Source organism: Haemaphysalis longicornis, unplaced genomic scaffold, assembly GCF_048455015.1.
Source record: "Haemaphysalis longicornis isolate Haplotype H1 unplaced genomic scaffold, Haemaphysalis longicornis Haplotype H1 scaffold_303, whole genome shotgun sequence".
NCBI classification, from domain to species: Eukaryota; Metazoa; Arthropoda; class Arachnida; order Ixodida; family Ixodidae; genus Haemaphysalis; species Haemaphysalis longicornis.
The window spans coordinates 223,592-244,489 of NW_027526337.1; the positions used below are offsets into that span (position 1 = coordinate 223,592).

At 50.2% G+C, this 20,898-nt stretch overlaps 1 protein-coding gene across 1 annotated transcript; it reads right to left on the minus strand.

Moving 5' to 3' along the window:
• Positions 1 to 1,882: 1,882 nt before the first annotated feature.
• LOC144177768 (uncharacterized) lies at positions 1,883 to 19,640 on the minus strand. Its single transcript, XM_077705340.1, has 5 exons — positions 19,368 to 19,640; positions 12,560 to 12,590; positions 9,798 to 9,927; positions 3,790 to 4,171; positions 1,883 to 2,479 (listed from the first exon to the last, which is right to left on the minus strand). The coding sequence occupies exons 2-5, from the start codon at positions 12,573 to 12,575 to the stop codon at positions 2,165 to 2,167; spliced, it is 843 nt and encodes a 280-aa protein (XP_077561466.1). The 5' UTR covers positions 12,576 to 12,590; positions 19,368 to 19,640; the 3' UTR covers positions 1,883 to 2,164.
• Between the last annotated feature and the right edge of the window lie 1,258 nt (positions 19,641 to 20,898).

Genomic DNA, 20,898 nt, shown 5'->3' on the forward strand with positions numbered 1-20,898 from the left:
GTAATGCCGGCGCCCGCCATGCTAATTTCAAATGCATCATTCACGCATGATGCCTGTTGTGTGGTTCTTTGTCTCTCTTGTGTCATCGTATCACGACCGCGTCCAGGTCTAAATGAAGGCTACGTGGGTTGCCAACCTCCGGACGGTTATCGATGAGGTCGTGGCCGACACCGTGGCGTGGCAACTTGCCGGTCTCGAACCTTACCCTCAGGCAACGGGGTATCGCGCACACTCCTCACGTCATGCATGTTTCCCGAGGCGCATGTGCGTATCGGGCTGATAAGACCAATTAATTTCACGCAGTGCCGCCGCGGGTGGCGGCGATCAAACGTCATCCCGTTGTCAGCAGTTGTGACGCCGGGGCACCTCATGCGTGTACCTCGAGAACAAGCGGGCTCTCCCAGAGAACAAGCGCTCCTGCTATATGATCACTCTGATATTTACTGCATGCCCACGAGATTTTGAAAATTCTGTTATTCCGTGTTTCTTTTTTTTTTTTTTTTTTTTCAAATTGAGATCTGCGCTTAGACAGTCGCCGTGGTTGTGTGAGCAATCTGTGAGCTCAGAGGTTCAGGTGGTCGTGCTTCAACTCCTGTGTCTCTACAAGTGATTCCGCCGCAGGGATTCTGGCCGGAAATTCCTCGTCGATCTGTCCGAACAGGAGACGTCCTACGTTTGTGTAGCTTCTAGGGGCATCGATACTTCTCGCGGGTGAAGGCTTCGTGCTACAGGGTGGTCAGGGATGCTATAACAACCGCCGGGGTTCCTTGAATGCTAAGGCATTGTACTTTGTAGTTGGGTTGATACCGGCCGCGGCGGCCGTTTTTCTCATAGAAGCTAAGAGCAGAAACGTATGTGTGTGTGCATTTCGCATACGCTAAAGATCCCCAAGTGGTTGAAGTTAATCCGGAGCCCTGCACCACGGCGCACAATGGCAATACGGCACGGGAAGGCAAATGCGCACATGGGTTTGGGAGGTGGGAAATACATAATAAAAGGACGAAAAAAGCGATAACCTAACCCCCCCAAGAAGTAAGACACAACATAAAACAACTAAAACACTGCCGCCGCATGCAACAAAAGGAGGCGAACCAGGAAAAGAAAAAAAAAAAAACGCTTGCCGTGGTCTGAGTCTAGCCTGAGTCCCTCCCGTTGTGAAGCCGTCTTTATGCGATTGTGTTCGTGGCGCCATCTCTCGCGTGCTGTTCTCTTCGCCAGTTCACGTGCGTTTGCGCCTAAAGAGGGGAGCATAGACGCCGAGTTCGCGAAGCCGGTTGCCGCGGGCTCTATCTAGCGCGTGCTAACGCGGTCCTCTTTGGGAGAGATGTGAAAGTCTGCGGACGAAACGATCCGGGCCTGCCAGTCATGGAGACCTTTTGGCGACAAGTTCGAAAAACCATGTGAGGTGCAGCAGCTGGGTCTCCGACGAAGGAAGAGGGGCCGCCAGCTCTGCTGTTTCTCCAGCCTTGCACCACTACTGCAAGCTGCGCCGATTTTTTTTTTTATGTTTATTTGTCGGTCTTCATGGCGCGCTCGCGCCCTTAAATATACATGCACGTGCTCTAATACACATTCATTTCCTCCCTTCTCTTGGAAGGAAAGAAAATGCAGAACTTCCCAATTAGTAATCGTCATAAAGTTCAAAACGACGTTAATTCTCCAAGTGGGAATCGTCGGATGCGTGCGTAAGCCTCTTTGCGACGCACCGAGCCACTTTAAAGTTGGATTCACTGCTGTACGCAAATGCGGTGTGGGATAGGTTTTTTTTTTTTTTTTTTTTTTTTTTTTTTTTTCAGGGGCAATACAAGGGTCTGATAACCAAGTATGATGGACCAAAGGTCTTTATACCTACCGCTTTTTATACCTACCATAGGGTCCCACGTAAAAGTTGGTTTCACTTGCATACACAAGTGTATTGCTGAGAAGTTATCATCTAGGTACAACGTTAGTGGTCTTATATGAAACTACCAATGCTGTAGCAATTTTTATTAATGGCAATTTCCGTAGGCGGCGAAAGCGTTACAGGCGGACACGTTGGTTTTCTTGTTGCATCCTCGTGGAAATTCTTCAGTATTTAAAACAGCTGCAGCTGTCTTTATTCACTGCGAATAGCGTCCTGCTCATCCCGTGTCAGGCACGCGGAATTCCAGGCAGCGGCTTCGCTTCAGCCTGCGTGGCCCAACCTCCGAGCGCTCGGCTTCTCGCTCCGTCCTTTCGGCTTGCAACGGCCGGCTCTCCGTGACGTGCTGTTTCCGGGGAGAACCTCTTTGACGAACACGTTGTGCTCCGCGGTGTCCACGGAGCTGAGGACACCCTCGGCTGTGTACGACACTGTGCGGGGCCCGACGCGCTCCAGCTCGGGGACGAATCCGACGAGGAACGTCAAGGGAAGGAAGTGGAGGAAATGCCCCTCCACTTTCTTGTCATACCAGACGGCGCAGTAGCCAGACGCGATCACCTGTAGGCGCCACGGAATATCCTGCAACGAGGACGCATGAGCGTGAGGAAGGTTCAAGGGGAGGGAGAGAGAGAGAGAGAGAGAGAGAGAGAGAGAGAGAGAGAGAGAGAGAGAGAGAGAGAGAGAGAGAGAGAGAGAGAGAGAGAGAGAGAGAGAGAGAGAGAGAGAGAGAGAGAGAGAGAGAGAGAGAGAGAGAGAGAGAGAGATGCTCTTTAATCTGAACTGGTGAAGTAGAGTGGGTTTCGCACTCTTTCTATTAAAGGGACCCAAAAAAACTTTTTTCAACTTTTTTGAAATCTGAAATGCTTAGTCACCCAGCACACCCAGTACTTAGATTGGGGGCCCGCACAGTAGCTCAGCCGAAAATTACTGCTCTTTGCCCATCAGATAACTTACTGCTCTGTGCCCATCACATAACTTGTAAACTCGCTCAAAAGATTATTCTCTCTTTCCGGGTCTTGACGCTCTTCGACGGCCCGAATTACGTCACTATGGACATGCAGCGGCTGCTGGCCGGTTTTCCTTCAGTTGCAGTAATGAACACTTTTCGATAGGAACTTTAAAAATAAAGCCACAAAAACAAAGCAGAAACGAAAGTCGTATCTGGAGCGACGGGCAAATCGTGCAGTGCCGCTCCGCGCTGGCGATAACTGTAGCTTCCGCAGTTATTCCAGACGCGAAGGAAAGAGTGAAAGCGTTTATCGAAAGTGCTGCAGGGTCCCTTTAAGGCCGAAACACTTTTGCGGAAAAGGACGCGTTTTCGCGCGCGTTTTCCCCTCTCTCAACCCGGTCCGGCAGCCTTCATGCGGATTCCTGATGGCTGACCCGCCATTGGCCCGACCGGTTTCAGGAGTCCGCGCATGTGTTTGGCCCTTCATAAAACGCACAACCGCGGCAACGAACAAACAAAAGGAACTGAAACTACGCGGACATACCACGAGTTATCCGCATTTTGTCGTTGGCGTGCGTTAAGAGTGCATAATTTTTATAGTACAACTCTAGCCCCTGAGCAGGGTAGGATGATGAGCACGAGGTCACGGGTTCGATTCTCGGCCACGGCGGCCGCTTTTCCGATGGAGGCGAAAAGCGGAAACGCGATCAATCAATCAATCAATCAATCAATCAATCAATCAATCAATCAATCAATCAATCAATCAATCAATCAAATGAACAGGGTAGGGGGGTACCCTCGCAGAGAAATGACTGAATAGAACGCGTCCGCTTGCAGAAATTGGGTTGGGAAAGAGGCCGAGGCGCGGCTGCAACCGAGGCCCGGGAAAGGGTGAAGGTGTTGGGGAAGGGATCCCAGGAAGACCAGTAGCACTGCCCACCTTTTGGACCTGAGTGACGTGCCATTCGACGGTGACCTCGCTCTTGGGAGGCACCCGGACCTCCAGGTCGATTCCTATTGTCTTCGTGGTCGTCTTAGTCTCCGTGTTAGTCTTGTGGAGCATCACGTTCAAATGGAACGCGGTGCCAAGCCCGATGACGTCGCTGATGGTCGCCGTGAAGGTCGACGACGCGTTGCACTCGAAGCCCTTGACGGTGGTGAAGCTGGTGGTCTCCTCTCGTCGCAGCGACTGCGCAGCGAAGGCCTTGATGCTTGAAGACTGCCTGTTCACGTACTTGTGACTGTAGACGACGCTCGGTTTCCTCACCACTTGTGTCTCATCTTCCAGCCAGAACCGCCCCGCCTGAAGTGACACCTGGTACCTGCGAGTGATTCAGTCAGGGGGTGAACTAGCGTCTCCAGCGTCGCCGTCATCGTCATTATCATCATTAAGACGAACTTCTTGTATGTCCCATTGGAAGGTGACCTTGAATGACTCCGGCGTCGACAAAAAGGGTACAAAACTAAAGGAATGTTAGAAGCGAACCAAAGCACACCAGCCGTGCATAAGACGCGGTTAATGATTACCGAAGTATGATTACCGAAGTTAATTACTGATAAGTGATTGATAGTAAAGATTAGTAAGGGGGAGTAAAATGGATCACGGTTAGTTAAAATGCTATCAGACAGGTTAATTATTGATTAGTGATTGATAGCAAGGGTTAGGAAAGCGGGATTAAGGTGGGTAAAGAGGAATTATGGCGGATTAAGAGGAAATAAGATGGATTAAGGACTGTAAAAAGCGTGGCCGCTGGGTCCACGGGTGGACGTGTATATAAAATCTCCCCGTCGCAATAGTACGCCGGGCTTCCCCTTCAAAGCACGTAGGCAGAACAATATTTCAGTGGAACGCTTGTGGACTCCAGCAGCGTCTGTCTGATTTCCGCCGTTTCGTGCAAAAGCATCACTTCCCGGTGATCGCCATCTCGGAGTCGCGATTATCCAAAGATATTCGTCTATCGGGCTACACGGTCTTACGATCGTCAACTGGAGTGGCTTTAACAAGGGTCCTCCTAGCTTTGCGTAATGACCTGGCCATCATAGAACATAGCATTCCACCCGATGCGTCAAACGAATATGTGGCAGCTACAGTGCAAGGCGGTGGCTTATCCTTCACTATTATTCCTGCCTATATACCCCCTCGTGTCGCACTGGACCTACATCGACTTGAAGGCATTATTAATGCTACCCCAGCACCCCACATTCTGACGGGTGATTTTAACGCCCACCACCCGTCATGGGGAGGAAGAAAAGTGACAGCTAAAGGGCGGCGGCTTTTAGACTGTGCTCAACGGTACGACATGTTTGTACTCAACACTGGAGAACCAACGTTTTTCCGTGGAACCGTGTCAAGCGCCCTTGACGTCACCATCGTGTCATCGCAGCTACTACCTGGAACGAGTTGGATATCTGACATTGAAACGCACAGCAGCGATCACGTCCCGGTTTACGTCACTGTTGATGGCTTACAGGGTAGTCGTTCTCAACGGACACGGCGTTGCTCTGACTGGACGTCTTTCCAGACCACAGTAGAGGAGAACGTGGACAGTTCGTCATCTTATGACGACTTAGTACAAACACTTTTATCGGCCAGGTCTGCCTGCACTAAGTATTTGAGATTACAGGAAAGGTATACTACCGCCGATGCATAGTATGAAAGACTTCGTGCAGTGCGTCGGAGAGCCGAAAGAAGAGCGCGCCGGACGCAATCACCGGAAGATATCCGAGATGCTAGAAGAGCACAGAAGGCCATTCAGAGGCACATGAACAAGTTGGCCAAGCGCGAGTGGACGTCTTTTTGCTCTAAGTTGGACCCCAGGAAGCCACTCTCGGGAATATGGCGCCTGGTTCGAAGTCTCCGGGCACCACCGACACAACTTCACCCCTTCAACTCTGTTTCGCTAAGCATGAACATCAGTGACCTGGACGCTGCAAACGCCTTCTGTAGAAAAATTACCTCTTCGCCGACATCAAACATAAGACCCACGTCGCCCACAAGTGCGCTTGCCCTAGCCATAACATCGCCCATGGATGAACCGTTCTCTATGGCAGAACTCGTCGCTGCGCTGACCTCAGTCAAGAAAGCTACATCACCTGGTCCGGACAATATCACCTATACAGCCCTTTCCCATTTGGGCGAAAATGGAAAGAAGTGCCTTTTAGGCATCTTCAATCGTTCTTGGGAAGCTGGCCGCCTAGAGCAAAAATGGAAGCACGGGCGTATTGTGGCTGTACTGAAGCCAGGCAAAATACCGACTTCCATCGAGTCCTACCGTCCTATTGCCCTCCTGAGCTGCGTCGGCAAGCTTATGGAAAAATGGTGCTCCATCGCCTGGACTGGGACCTGACCACTCGCAACGCATACCCGCCACAGATGTCTGGCTTCCGCAAGGGACGAAGTAGCATTGATAATGCCTTAGCCCTTGCTAACAGCATTAAACAAGCCAAAACACAGCGCAACATTACAATCGCTGTGTTTCGTGATATCAAATCAGCGTACGACTGCGTGTACCATGAAGCTATACGCTCGGCCATGAGGTCTTCGGGCCTTGGGGGTCGCATGTATGCATGGATCTCGGACTATTTAACCGATAGATGCATCTACATGTCAGCAGACAGCGGTGACACACCGCTATACAGAGTGACCCGTGGTGTTCCCCAAGGTGGTGTCCTCAGTCCAACGCTCTTCAACATCACTATGATGGGCATAGAGAAGTGCTTACCGCACTCAGTGGAAATATCCTTGTACGCGGATGACATCTGCATATGGAGTGCTGGACGCAACAGGCGGGTACTGCGTGCGAGACTGCAACGGGCAATCAATTCCATTGCGGTGTTTCTAGGAACCCGAGGCCTAGATATATCAGCTGGCAAGTGCGCTACCATCGCTTTCACAAAGCGTAATGTATCAAATTATGGACTCACCGTTGCAGGCTGCACTATCCTCTATGTTCCGCACCATAAGTTTTTGGGTGTGACATTTGACAGGTCTCTGACTTGGTCAAAACACGTCCGCTATATAAAAGACAAGCTTGCGTCCTTCGTCAACTTTTTCCGCATGTTATCTAGTAACGCCGGCGGATGCAATGTCCAGTCTCTTCTTCGGCTGTATGACGTCATGTGCGTAGGATTGTTACGCTACAGCCTTCCTGTTCTTCTCCCCCTCTCAAAAGGAAATGCCAGAGCCCTGCAAAGTATGCAAGCGCAGGTCCTGAGGGTGTGCATTGGAGTTCCGAAGACCACATCCACGGTGGGAACTATGGTGGAGTGTCGACGACTGGCACCACTTGCTCTTGGCACGCAGTAGGTCCTTCGGGCTCAACTGAGATTTGCAGCACGGCAGCAAGGTCACCCATTAGCACTCAGCTCAGCCACTGAAGTGCGAGACCTTCTGCCTCTGCATTTCCAGCACCCTTCTCCGTCGCTACAACCGCCTTGGATGTACCCGCGTCTGCAAATTACAACTGGAGTGCCCGGCATTACCCGAAAACAGGATATCGCCACCCCTGCCTTAAAGTTCTTCGCCTTGGAACTGCTCTTCCAAAAATACAGGGCCCACACCCATCTATACACGGATGGGTCTGTGACAGCTAGCTCATCGGCTATAGGAATCTGGTTCCCGTCCTCCTGTACCGCCTTCAGCGCAACGCTTAGCCACAGGACGACATCCATGGTCACCGAACTTGCCGCTCTGCGGGCTGCTTTCGCCTACATCATCGAGCAACCAGCACGTCAGTGGGCAATCTTCACGGATTCTCGGGCGGCCCTTCAGTGCTTAAAATCGTACCCGAAAGAACAGCTTGTTTTAGACATCCATGCATTGCACTTACAAGCTCTAAATGCACACCATCATGTAGAGCTTCAGTGGATTCCTGCCCACTGCGGTATAACTGGAAATGTCAAGGCGGACACTGCGGCATCGATAGCGCATGATCTTCTGCACGGGCCAGTGATACCGATATCGTTCTCCAGAAAAGATGCTTCTGCCCTCGCGTCCAAGGCTGCCTGGAGATTTCAGCGATCCATGTGGGCTGTTGCGCCGCATAATTACGCGCCGCTTCACTCCATAGACCCGCACGGGACCTTTAGGATGCCTGAAGGACTTTCCAAGCATGACGAAGCGGTTCTTCACCGTGTGCGGCTAAATGTCGCTTACACCAATTACTTTCGATTCAAGACGAAACAGGCCGCTTCCCCCTTGTGCACTCTTTGTGACGTGCGCGAGGACCTGAACCACGTGCTATGTGAGTGTACGCGGTATAGAGCCGCCAGAACGTCCCTTTTAGTGTTTTTGGGTCTTCCGCTGTCTAGAGGCCTAACTCTCAGTGACGTGCTAGGCCCTTGGACGAACTCTAAACGAGCATCTCGAGCGACAAAAGCTCTACTGTCTTTCCTGCGAAGCACAGGACTTGATCAGACTCTTTAAACAGGACTCTCTTAATGAGCGCGTCATCTTCATCACAGTCATTATCATCATTTCTTCATCGATTTCTTCTTTTTTTTATACATCTGGTGTAGCAAGCTAGGCGCCTTGGCCAGACTAACCTCACCAGTATCATTAAAGACTATTCTCTCTCTCACTTAACTGCCCCGGCGAGGAATTTTGTCGTCAGAGGTTGTACGGTCACGGCGTGGTGAAGACCTGTCCCGATTATCTTTAAGTATTTCTTTCTCGTGCATAGCGAACTAAATACAGCCTCGTAGCTGTATCTAGTGTTATACGCCTCCCCGCAATTATCGTTCCATTTTTCCCTTCATTTATTGAAGCTCTGTCTGTTATCATTATCTCTATCGCTTCGTTTATCACTGCAGCCTGCTCTTCTCATTCACTGGCGAGTGTGGTAAAATAGATGGGGGCATGCCTAAGACTCTTGCGTGATGCGTTTGTCCCGCGAAAGATTGGGCGTCGCGGTGCACGGCATCCTGGCATATAACTGGCATTTTCTTAAAAATGGGTATTGCGGTCTCTCCATGCACTGGCGTAGGGGCCGCGAAAAAAAATAAAGCGGCAATTCAAATAAAGCGATTACGTTAAAACGAAGGCTTCTATATGTAGATTCGCGGTGTGGCGTGCGGGAGCTACGCGTAAGGTCGCTATAGGCGCAACGTGGTGAATGGTTCCGGCTTAATTTGGACTGTCCGAGGCTATTCAAGGAGCATTAAATAGGGTGTACACGAGAATTTTTATCTCCTCTTGATGAGGAACAGGCGTGGAGAAATGAGAAAGAAAGCACGAAGGTTCTGCGCCGAGATGAACGCAAATTAACTCGCCCAACTTTCTATATTGTTACAACACGTTTTTAGAGCCTGTCCTGAGATGCGACTGCGTGGCGCTTTCTTTATGAAGCGGCCCATAGACGTCGCGGCGTGGCGGGTCGCTAGCACTTCATACTCCAAGTTAGGACCGAAAACAATTAGCGGTTGGCTTCGTGGCAATATACTTTTTGGAGCAAAGCGTTACTACTTTCATCCAGTGGTTTCGCCGCGGATGCGCAAATTCACCTTTTTGACCTCAGACACACCCCCAGCGACACACCTCTTGAAGCGCATCGCGTGATTCGCCGGGCCCGCTTCCGTCGCTCCGCATAAGGTCCCGTTTCAAGTCGTTCTGCTCAACTAGCGGCGGCGGCCGCCGCGGTTTCGGGCGCTCAGCTGATCCGCAGGCGACCAACCCCGCCGCCTCCCACGCATGCGCCGCTCGGTCGTCTCGGTCTACGCGACTAATCTTGCGCACGGCGAAGAGGAACACCGCGTTCGCCGCGAATGAAAGCGACGCGGCTGTGAGCGTTGCACGGGACCGAACGGCGTTGAGCCGTGGTCAGCAACACAGCTATATGAAAGGTTAACCAAGCGAAACCAAGGCTCAAACAGACTAAGCCAAGCTTTTGCTTTGCATATAGTAAGTTAGCTGATCTAAGCACGGACATTTTTTTCCCGCTCTGTACTCACGGCTTGTATAATCTGTGCTCCCTCAGGTGTGAGTGGTTGTGCCAGCAGTCTGTCCAGGACACGTGTGTGCCGTGTTTCTTCGCTTGTTCCCGGGCGTACTTTTCAAAAGCCACGTCCAGGTTGAACACCGCTGTTGAGACAACGAGGGCAAAAGAAAGTGGAACTGTTGAGCACACGACCACGAGACAACACAAGAGCACCCCGCACGCGCCAGTGTTCGTGTTGGGGGAAGTAATGGAGGGATGAGCGCGCCAACCTAAGGCCCGATTGAGGAGAAACTGGAGCAAGTTAGAAAAAAAATGTGGTTCATGCCTCTTTCATAAGAATCGGTAAAACACGACAGGGAAGTGCCTTCACAGGAGCAGTTGAATTCTCATTGTGCATCCATATAAACTTGCGCATCGCAGTTTATATTTTGTCGGTATGGCACCGTTAGACGTATCAACGTTAGACACTGGATTGCACGCGCCGGAGCACTGCGTAAATCCGACTGAAACCACAGCCCTTTGAAAACCGTGCGAACGAAACTTAACCGAAACCGAAAGCAGTAGGTGGCGTCCCGCGTACACGAAGACTGTGGCATCGAGGCGCCAACTGTACGTCGGCGCTCATTAGTGTCATGATGAACTACTTCGCTTCGCTTCTCGTAGACGGCAGCACCATCTGAATAAAAAAAGTATTGAGAAAGATATAAGGCGCGTTCGTAGACATACTTGTGCTGGAATAGGTGACCGGTAAAAAGCGCAAAGGCTCATGGGTACATTGTTTTCTCCCGCGGAGTGCCGCCACTTCCGGTTCGAGAGCTCTCCTGGCCTCCCATACGCCGTCGGCTTTCACGCACGTGTGTGCTTGTTGTTTATCGGTTTTCACCGGGGAAAAAAACGCTCATGCATCGCGAATTCCATAACTAACAATGATTGATCCTATTAGGGGTTTATCTTACAGGTAAGCGCCCTGTAACAAATAAACAACACATGAGCGCGTGTCTGAAAGCCGCCGGCGTACTCCAGGGCAGGAGAGATCTCGAACCGGAAGTTGCAGTAACAGACGACGTACCCGTAAGCCTTTGCGCTTTTTACCGGTCACCCATTCGTAGCCCAGTGGGCACAGCGCTGTGTACCTCACGTTCCGTCGAGAGAGTTCGGGCTCGAATCCGGGCGCAGCCGCGTCAATAAAACTATTTTTTCTGGCGACGTCATTTCCGTGACGGATATGACGCCTGTCAGATCTTGGTGTACCCGGGCATAAAACACTTTCGTTTGAAAGAAATGGGCTATCTCCGCTAACGTGAAACCTAAAAAGGGGCGAAGCATGCAGTGTATAAGTGCATTAAATCAAAGATGGTAAATGTCCCTCTTCCCACACGGCGCACGCTGATATACGCGACATCCCAATTACTAGGACGGAGAATTGAAATTCGAAACGGAGAACTACAAATTTTAATGTTAAAGCGAGTACGGAGCGAAATAGAAGCAAGCGCGAACGAAAGACGAATGTCACACCGTGTTCTCGTAGTACGCGTTACGTTCTAGCGCGAGGCGTTGGAAAATGAGCGTCCCGGTGTTTTATTACCGCGAACACATGATAATACGACTACGAACGACGACGACGACGACGATATGATACGCCGACAGCCCGAACCCCTAAGGTGCTTCGCCCTAAAAATCGGGGTCTCCTCCACGGTCAAACTAATCGGTGATAACAGAAAATACGATGACAGGTGATGGGTTTGTTCGAACTGAAGAAAAACGTAGAAGAACGTGGATGAAACGTAGAAACGTAGATGAATTAGGCGACTATGATATCACGAGTTACGCGTGCGCGGAGCCTGGGCCTGCGCTCTTCTTGTTCTCGGCTGCTGTATTGCCGCATGTTAGCTCCCTCATCTATTCAGCCATAATTACACAAAGACGTTCTCTCTTCTTCCACTCACCCTCCCTCTTCCCCTGAACGGCATCTATGCCTTCCTCATTCCAATAAAGGCTGTTCACCATTATCTGTTACCATATTTATTACGTATCGCAAAATAAGTGATCAGGCTTTCGCATTGCAGCCGGACTTAAAGGAGCCATGAAGAGAAAATACAACCTTGTTTTATTTGAAAGAACTAGGATTCAGATCTCACTCAGCGTGATTACAGCCACAAAATATGTTTTTTAACAAAAAAAAAGAGCAAGAAGTATTTAAGAACTTTCAAATTTTGCGCCACAGGGACGTGTTATGAGCAAGAATGACGTCATACGGGCCAACAATAAAACATAATTTTCAGTGCGTTAACTGCACGTTAGCATTCAAGTGATGCGGTCAAATGGAACTAGAGGCCCCATTACAGACGTCCAGTCATGTGTCGTCGCGACAGGTCAGTTGGGCGGCCTCTAATCGCACAAACAAGGTTCCGTGACTTCATAGAAAAGTTGCGGGAAATTGTCTAGGGGGTCGCAACTGCTTCACACGTTTTCTTTAATATCTCCGTTATTTGTTCGAATATTGCTATGATATTGGTATCATTGTTATCGGGACTAAGCAGTCTTTCTAATAAACTCAACTTGTATTTTGTCTTCATGGCTCCTTTAAGTGCCTCGAAGAATATTGCTTACAGGGGGAAAATAGTGATCTCTCACTCGGGGTCTTATTATCGTGACTAAGCCAATGTATATGAACTTCGCATCCCTGTACCAACCCTCGAAGAGATCCCCTTGTTGGGCATTTTTTTTTTCCAACGCGAAAATTTGTGCTTTCAATTATGAGGGAAAATGACTTACCTCCCGACACCTCCATGCATGTGGGCAGGAACTGTGGCGGTGAAAGAACAAAGAAATGCTCATTTAATAAGTAAGAAATGCGTTTTACCGAAAAATACACAACCACCCGCAGCAAAGTCGGAAGTATGCGTTCGTCAGCCCTCGTGTTTTCGGAATTCACTCACCGTGACCGTTTCGCTCTGCTCCCCTATTCGCTCATTAGTTTCTACCACCCTCCTTGTTATCATCCTCATCATCATGACCATAATCATCAGCAGCAGCAGAAGTAGCCACTGGCTGATCATTTCAGCCTGAAGGCCCCTCCCAGCGACTTCCATATCATCCCATCCCTTAGAAGCCTGATCACTTTTTTTGTGTGTAGAGCATTGCAAACGAAAATACGGAGAAGAACACCAAGCTCACTTAAAAGCGACACTGACAACCCTTAAAGACCTAAGTAGCGCCTGTCTTCATATGTCACGTCCCTTGTCTGACATTTTTGCGCTCAATTGGGGAGGTTTAAAGAACAGTTATATTCCTACATATCTCGTCATCCCGTTGCCTCCCTTGCCCTGACTGCATCATTACACGCTGTACTCGGAGTTTTACCTTTTTTGTTGCCCTTTCTACGACAGATTTGAGCTCTCATCATGGTGCAGATGAACGAAGAGAGAGAATTCGATTCAAATCGTACCAGGGCAGTAGCAGCCAGCGCCACGGCCCACGTCCTCAGCATGTCGGATAACGTTGACCTCAAGTTTTGTACGGTATCTTCACTGCATAGATTAACGCGAGATATTCCGCCTGCAGCGTGCGGACGAACTTCGCGTGGGGTGCCACGCTCTATAGTTTGGTCACTTCTATTGTATGACAATTCCTGGGCCTTTGATTTCGGTGTTTTGTGTGGGAAGGTATACCTGCGTAACGATACCAGAAATGATGTCAGGTGGTGCGGGGGCCGCATCAGAATGCGAACACCTTTTCACGGGTGAGCGTCTATAGCAGGGAATCGCGTGGGTGCTCCGACGTCTCAGAGAAAACAGAGGACAACGTTTTTCATGCCGCAAAGCTGCTTTCTGTTTTCAACGCTTTCTTATTAAAGCACATTGTTAAGTTGTTTGTTCGGCGGTGTGTGGAATGACACGTCACGCGAGCCCACCCATGTCATTTTCCAGAGACAAGTCGAGCGGTACGCGAATGAACGAGACCACTTATCAAACCGTATGAACTCTTCGTGAGTGCTCGCTCAGGGCAGTTCACAATCAGGTCATATTAATGGAGCGCGGAAGTGATGATGTTCATGTGAGTACGAATTTGCCTTGTAAATGCACGTATGTATGCCAGCAGTGTGTTCGGCACATTTCCGGAAGCGTGAGGCTCGTGCCTGGCGACTGAGCATGATGCTTTGGAGATGTTGTCAGGCGGATTGTAACGACCAGGTAACTCTCGCGCTCGGGGAAAAGTGAAAATAATGGGGATTTTCAGTTCACTGTTTCTTCAAAACGTTGATGAAAGGGTTCTTCGGTCACTGTTCGCTATGGTGTCTGGTCACATATTATAATGGTCTGCAAGATGACATTTTCTTTGAAAAGGCTAGGTAAAGAAGTCAGTGCTCGGCCTCGTGAAGCCTTGGTTTTGGAAGAAACGCAGCAAGGTCATTTCAAGGATATTTAAGGCCGCATCACGTTCACATGGGGTCGTCTGGCTTGTGTGGGCGAGGAGGTTTACGCTTGACGACAAGCTGACTTTATGACTGGGTGCAATTTCATGCCGAAAGTGGCGTCACCAGTGATGGGTCACTTCACTTCCGATTGTGAAGCACTTCACCAGTGATGTCGGGCCCGTGCATTGTAGCAGTGAATTCAGAACAGGTGGAACATGTGGCCAAGAGCAAATGAAAGCGCGGGTAGTATAAAAAATATAGTAAAACTTTAGTATAACTATAAAAACTTCGAAACTTTAGTACTATAAAAACTATACTAAAGAAGTTGCAGCGACTAGGTAAACGGAGGAAATGAGGGTTGCGCGCTCGCCGAACTTCTCAACGGTCGCCCTTGTTTATGCAAGCTGCTTGCACGTCTGGTCTTGGGGACCCGGTGCGCAAGTGTTTTGAACGCTAGAAATAGCGTCATTGTGACTGCGCATGCGTGGAGTCCAACGTGCACCTTGGGTATAGCCAATGCGTCACACCTATAAACAGGTTTTAAGTGTGAATACACTTTATAAGCGACCCCAAACCATCCACCGCCGGCGGCGGCGTCGGCGTCCGCAGTGCTCCTCTATAAAGAAACAGCATCCGGCGCCAGGTTTCGATCCGCGGACTTTGCGGCCGCAGCGCGACGCTCTACCGATCAAGCCACGGACGCTTTTTTTTTTCTTTATTGCCGAAAAGGACAAAACAACACCTATATAACAATACCAGCCACAATGACTGATAAAACAAGAAAGGAAAGAAGGAAAAGAAAAAGAGGGGACTGCATCGCTTTGAGCGAGCAGTTAAAAGAAATGTACTTTCATGACAGCCAAGTCATCCATAAGAGACAATATTTCTTCATCATAGCCTGCTCTGTGGAACACCTCGCGTAATTTGCATATGCTTTCTACAAAATAACAACATACAGATCGAGCATTTACATCTGCATTACGCACATCCATACGGCTCCTCCATATAGCATGTAGGCCCAGGAGGAAGAACAGGTCGTAGGGCAAAACATCTGGACCTATAGCGAGGTATCGAATTCCATGGGGCGTCAAAGGCAGTTCTTTCTTTAAGGTGCGCTGCAGGACATCCAAAAAAAAAACTGCGTCCCAGCAGTCCAGGAATACGTGTTCAATACTCTCCGGTTTCCTGCAGAGTGAACAGTCCGCACCCCACGGCAAGAAGAGCTCCTTGGCAGCCATCCACGTCATAACCGGAAGAGTTTCTGTGTGCATCTTAAAGAAGAAAGTCTTAATTCCCCCCAGCACTGGCATTTTCTTCACTCTCTTCAAGACATCCTGACCTGGGCCCGCATTGTAAATAGAACGATACAAGGGTTCGGGAAATAAACATTCGATCAAATCCCCCATCAATTTTTTACGTGTCACGGAAGAAAGAAAATCACGCGAGAAGCGTGCCGTGAGAAACCGATAAGAAAAAATCACTTCCTTCAAAAAAAGACTAACGCTGTAAGCCACGGACGCGACGGTGATATCAGTGTTGACGCGCCTTATATCTTTAACGCACTCAAACTACGTCGTCAGCGGCGTGCGTTGGCGACTCAGCGGCGTTATAGCGGCTTGATAACTGCGTGGTGTACACGTGATACTACAAACCCGATGGAAGAGATGGAAGAGAAGGCGGCGAGGCGGTGGGCTGCGGGGGCCGAGCGCAAGCGCCGCAAGCGGGCCGACAACCGTGCATTCGCACTTTCACATTCTCCCCCTCGGGGAAATGCGGGGGAATTTTTTTTCAGAAATAGCACGGCTACGCAAAGCTGTCTGTAGCGTGGTTACCGGAGGCAAATGCAAAAACGCTTGTGTGTCGAAAGGGCTGCCGTCTGAGCATACCACTGAAGATATTGTCGAGTCACCTGTAACGAGAAGTTAACTTTTCTATTGATAATTTAATACACAGGTCTTTTTTTTTTCACGTGAATTTGATACGTGCAGCAAATTTGGAGCACGCGTGCATATATTCTCGTTACGCGGTGGCGTCGAAAAGAAAAGTCCAAACGCATGTGTTCTTTGTCTCCACTTTTTCCCCTCGGTGTCCTCCATTTTGTTTAAGCGCTAACGTCAGCTTTTGCTTTCGTGACAATGAACGACGATACGCCATAAAAAAGATGCACCAAGATGCGTCACCCCGTCACGGTCTGATCGGCGTCGTGGCGCGCCATATTTGAACGGCGCCTTTGTCCCATTGTGTTCCCCGTAACTCTTACTGGAACTGCCGTTTTATGCGACCTGGCGACCCACGTGTAGACATTAATTGTGCTTTTATGCGACGCTGTTTAGTATGTGACAGGTCGCTTCCCTTGGCGCACGTACACCTCCAGCGACTTGCTCGTAATAAATATATCCTTTTTGGCTTATGGAAGCTGGAGCGCACGAGAGGCTGTACCGTCACGCGCGTTTATTGTTGTATGTCTTGTGCTTGGTTTCGCGTTGTAGTCTCTTTTGAGAGAAACGTTTTGTTGTGCTAGCTCCAGCGTCGACCACTATTTATTTCTTTATTTGTTTATTTATTTAGTTAGTTAGTTAGTTAGTTAGTTATCCTTCCTTTTACAGAAAGCAAAATCGTAATCGTCCTCGCCAGAAACAACGATAAAGAGGAAAAGAATTATTTGTACCGGGTGGTGAAGGCACACACGTGTAGTTCTTTTTCCCAGTCGAAGTCGTTGGGTTGTCACATCTTCGCGCTGCCATCATTTTATCAGATATCGATATTCGTTTGTGCTTTTCTTGCTTCCCCCCCCCCCCCCCCGCCCCTTCCCGTATATCTATTCTTTGCTCCAAGATGTGTTTTCGAAATTTGTCGAAGTAGCGATATTCTTTGCTATTATTACCATTAGTAGTAGTCGTGGTAGTAGTAGCAGTGCTAGAAACAATAGTAAAGGAACAAGCGCGAGAGAAAAGAGCAAAAAGAGTTCTTAACAGTTCCTGCTTTATCTATGACCCTATTATTAAATGAAAAAACGAAATCGGGCCGTAAACCACCCTCAAAAAAGTCAGCGGTGGATCTTCCAGCTTTCACTCCTGGTATCTATGGATCGGTCTTTCAGTGATAAGGGCTCCAATACTAACTTGAAAACGCGCAAAGCGGGAGGAAAATGCTCTGAACAGAGGAGCATCGGACGTGCTCTAATGGTGTTCGTTTTGTGGCATGTCACTGTAGTGGCGGAACTATGATTGCCCGATCAAAAGTTAGAATGTGATGGCACACAAACGTTGTATGCCTTAGGCGCTGCGGTAGCAGGGGCTACAGTTGTACACCTTTGTATAGAGCCCACCGAAATGCGTGGGCTGCGTACTTTTATTGACGTTACGCCTTGGTGGGTGACAGTAATGCATGGAGGTGGTTGCTGCGAATAACACATTTAAGTTGTCGGTTCCTGGAACAAGCTGTGTGCGTGTGTTTGGGGTGGGATGTATTGGTGTATTAGTAGTTCTGCTCTTACACGCGCTCTTTAAAAAGCAAAGCCGTTTAGTGGTACCTCGGCCTAAATCCGTCGTCCGGACGATGCGTTTGAGACCCGTTATAGAGTATAAGCGCAGATATGCCCATTCGCCCAATTCGCCGGCACGATGCATAAAGTTAATCTCGTTTATTAACGTACTGGGGACGAGTTCAACTTGACGTATGGTACGGAGTCGCGGAATCCCTCGCAAACCGCAAATCTCTGATAAGCTTAATGCTTGCTGCAAGAGTTGTGTGTTTTTGGTTGTGTCGCCACAAAAAGCAAAAAAAAAAGTTACCTTTCTATTTTATGGTGAAAATGCAAATGAGCGAAGGAAAACGACCGCGCCTAGCACGGTTCCTGTACAAATGCCATTGTATGTCGGTACATTTACGCCCCCGCATGTCGACCGTTTGAAGTTCGCTGAAGATGTCAAAAAGAACGTGACTTCATTCTTCATTCTTGTCCACATCTCACGCCTCCGAATCAAGCCTACGGTGGCGGTAAAATCACTGCGCAAGAGGAGACGCCGTCGTACAAAGCGAACCTGACAGTTCTTCCTTCAGTCTCTGTACGTCCTCAGGGACCAATCCTCTCTCCATTGGACAGAACGAAGAGGCGAGCTCCGCGCTTGCGCGGTTATCATAGGAGCGCGCGTCGCGACTGCCATCTCAGAGTGGCTGGGACCACACATTTCTGAGTCCAAGAGTTACTGAGGACCCGGGGAAACCTACATTGGAGATGATTTAATGTAGAGGGCGACGGAGATGGGGAACACAAAGTACTCCTTTCGTCCCGCGAATGACGCGAGTCGCCGCGATGGCGGCAAGGCAATCCGTTTAGCCGGGGCGACGTCTTTGCCCGTATAATATGCAATAACTGCGCCCGCTCGTCGCATCCCATCTAGAGCACCAGCTTGCGTGCACAGCCGGCCACTTTTTTCGCCGGCCTTCGGTCGCGTTCTTAGACGCCCTTGAATGACGGACTCGTGACGCGTATAGGCCAGGACCCGCCCCGCTCGTCTCGACATCAGCGTCGTTGCCCGCTGTCACCACCGAAACGAACAGGCCGCAGTCGTGCCCACGTACACCTGCTAAGAATAACCAATCTGCCGCCCTGAGCGAGGTCTTATTGGTGGCGTCCCTTCTAACCTCGAGCAGTCGGCCGACCGGAGTCGATCGCTTTCTGTTTTGATGTTCCAGTGACAGACAGGTCTTGTCTGCTCTAGACACTGTTGTCATCGTACGTGCCGCCTCGCCGCATTGGCAGTGGTAACAGGGCGGCTTCTTCGCCCCTCACAACAGTCGCCGACCGAACGCGGCGAACGCTCACACAAGCCCGCTGAGGGCGGCAACGACGCCTTTCCACATCCAGGACTGATATTTGTGCACTTCTTTCGTCGCCGCATCGGCTTAACGACACTGGAGAAGAAAGGGTGAGGAGTCGCCGCGGGCATCGATAGCTGCATGGAACTTCTATATAGTCTATGGAACTTCTCGTGTGCATCGCCAGAGCGGCTTCTGCAAGCTGCGTACGGTCGACGGGCAGTGGATGAGCTTCACGAAGGATCGTTAGTTCCTGCTTGTTTCTTCTGGTGAACTGCATGTGGTACGCAACGGCGACACTTTCGCCATAGAATTATCGCTTCTTGCTTTCATTGAAGAACCTACCTGTGTGGTGGAAACTGTCTCCCGTCAGATGCGCTCACTCGAAGACTCCTGTAGAGATCTGTAGTGCTAACTCACCATCTGCAGTCCTGGGCCGCACTATCGACTGCTTTCGCTTCTCGCACGTGTACGGAGTGGATCGCATAATGACGCGCATTGCCTGACTTCGGACATTAGCCTCGGACCTTGCGGCCGTAGGTATCGATTTAGCGCGATACCACAGCACGACGTCGTTACGATGACGCACCGGTAACGTGTTTTCGTTGCGACGGTCGTTCCTCGCTGTAGCTGCGCGCACTGGGCGACTCTTCGCGCGGACTCTGTATCACCGCACTCGTTCTCGATATGCACATCTCCTCTGAGTAACATCCTGCCGCATATCCTGTGTTAAGGCGTGCCCAAACCGCAGCAGCTCCAGGTCCTACGTTTACCTCGTCGGACTCTCGTTATCCGCGTCAGGACGGAGACTCACTCCCTCGAGGTCTCAGAAGTCTCATTAGCTGTATGCCTGCTGATCTCCCCCTGGGAAATGACGCTCGCACGTTCATCTGGTTGCGCTAAATGATCGGGAGGGGAGGACGCGCGTATGCGCGCTCATTGGCCGTGTTTCCGCGTTGTTTTGCGGCGGGACCTTGAGTCGCAGTCTAGCACGTTCCTTTTTGCTTTTTTTCCCCCGTTGCCAGAGCGTACGTGGTGGCGAGTGCGACACTGGAGCGCCACTCGAGCGCATCAGACACAATGAATAGAGAGGTGTCGCAGTCGTGTCGGCGTTTCTCGTGCGACCAGGCTCAAGCGTACGCACGCGTCGTCGCCGCCTCCGGATTTTTCGGCCTACTGACAGCTGCACGCTGCGCTAGCGGAACGCCCCAGTGATAACGCCCCGGGCGTCGTGGCTGCGGGAACCGACGCTCTTTTTGTGCGCGCTGCCGTGTGTGCGATGTGCGGCAGGTGTTCGTGTCGGCCAGAATTCGGCTGAAAAACTCTTCACAGCTGGATGCTCGTGGCTTCCTTCCTGAGAGCCAAGGGAGGTGATATACCCGTGTTGTGCCTCCGCCAGTGACCCGACCTCCCGTGTGCGAGGAGTAGACAAGAAATTGTCGGAAGCGGCTTCGTAGGGTGCCCGTTTTGGACCCGGTGATTTCTCATCGACTAAGGAAGTATTGTGTTAGTCGCCAGGGTTTGTGAACTGTATCCGGTTGCTCCAGCTATTCCGGCATGCCCCTCTGAACTACGGCTCACCTGTGTGTGGTAATCGTTCATGCGTTCGCTGTCCCTGAGCCTTCCAAATTTTCTGCCTTACCTCAGTATATTTTTTCTTGCTTCTTGTCCCTGGTCTTCTTGGAGTCTGAGAGGCTTCGACACTTTTACCTGCGGTATACCCTTCAACGCAGCTTGCAACGCCCTCCACTTCCTATTATATGTAATTCCCGACACTTGAAACGAATACAAATTTTCTGCTCTCTCGGAACATTATCTGCCCCTGAACGGCGCCTACTCAACCGCACTCTTCATTCTCTTCCTCGCTGCCTTCTCA

Excerpts from the sequence above, each read along its gene's own strand:
- LOC144177768 (XM_077705340.1), bottom strand. Across the intron at positions 4,172-9,797 it reads GAGCACAGATTATACAAGCC|GTACCAGGTGTCACTTCAGG; the intron begins GTGAGTACAGAG and ends AATCACTCGCAG. Across the intron at positions 2,480-3,789 it reads ACGTCACTCAGGTCCAAAAG|GATATTCCGTGGCGCCTACA; the intron begins GTGGGCAGTGCT and ends TCCTCGTTGCAG.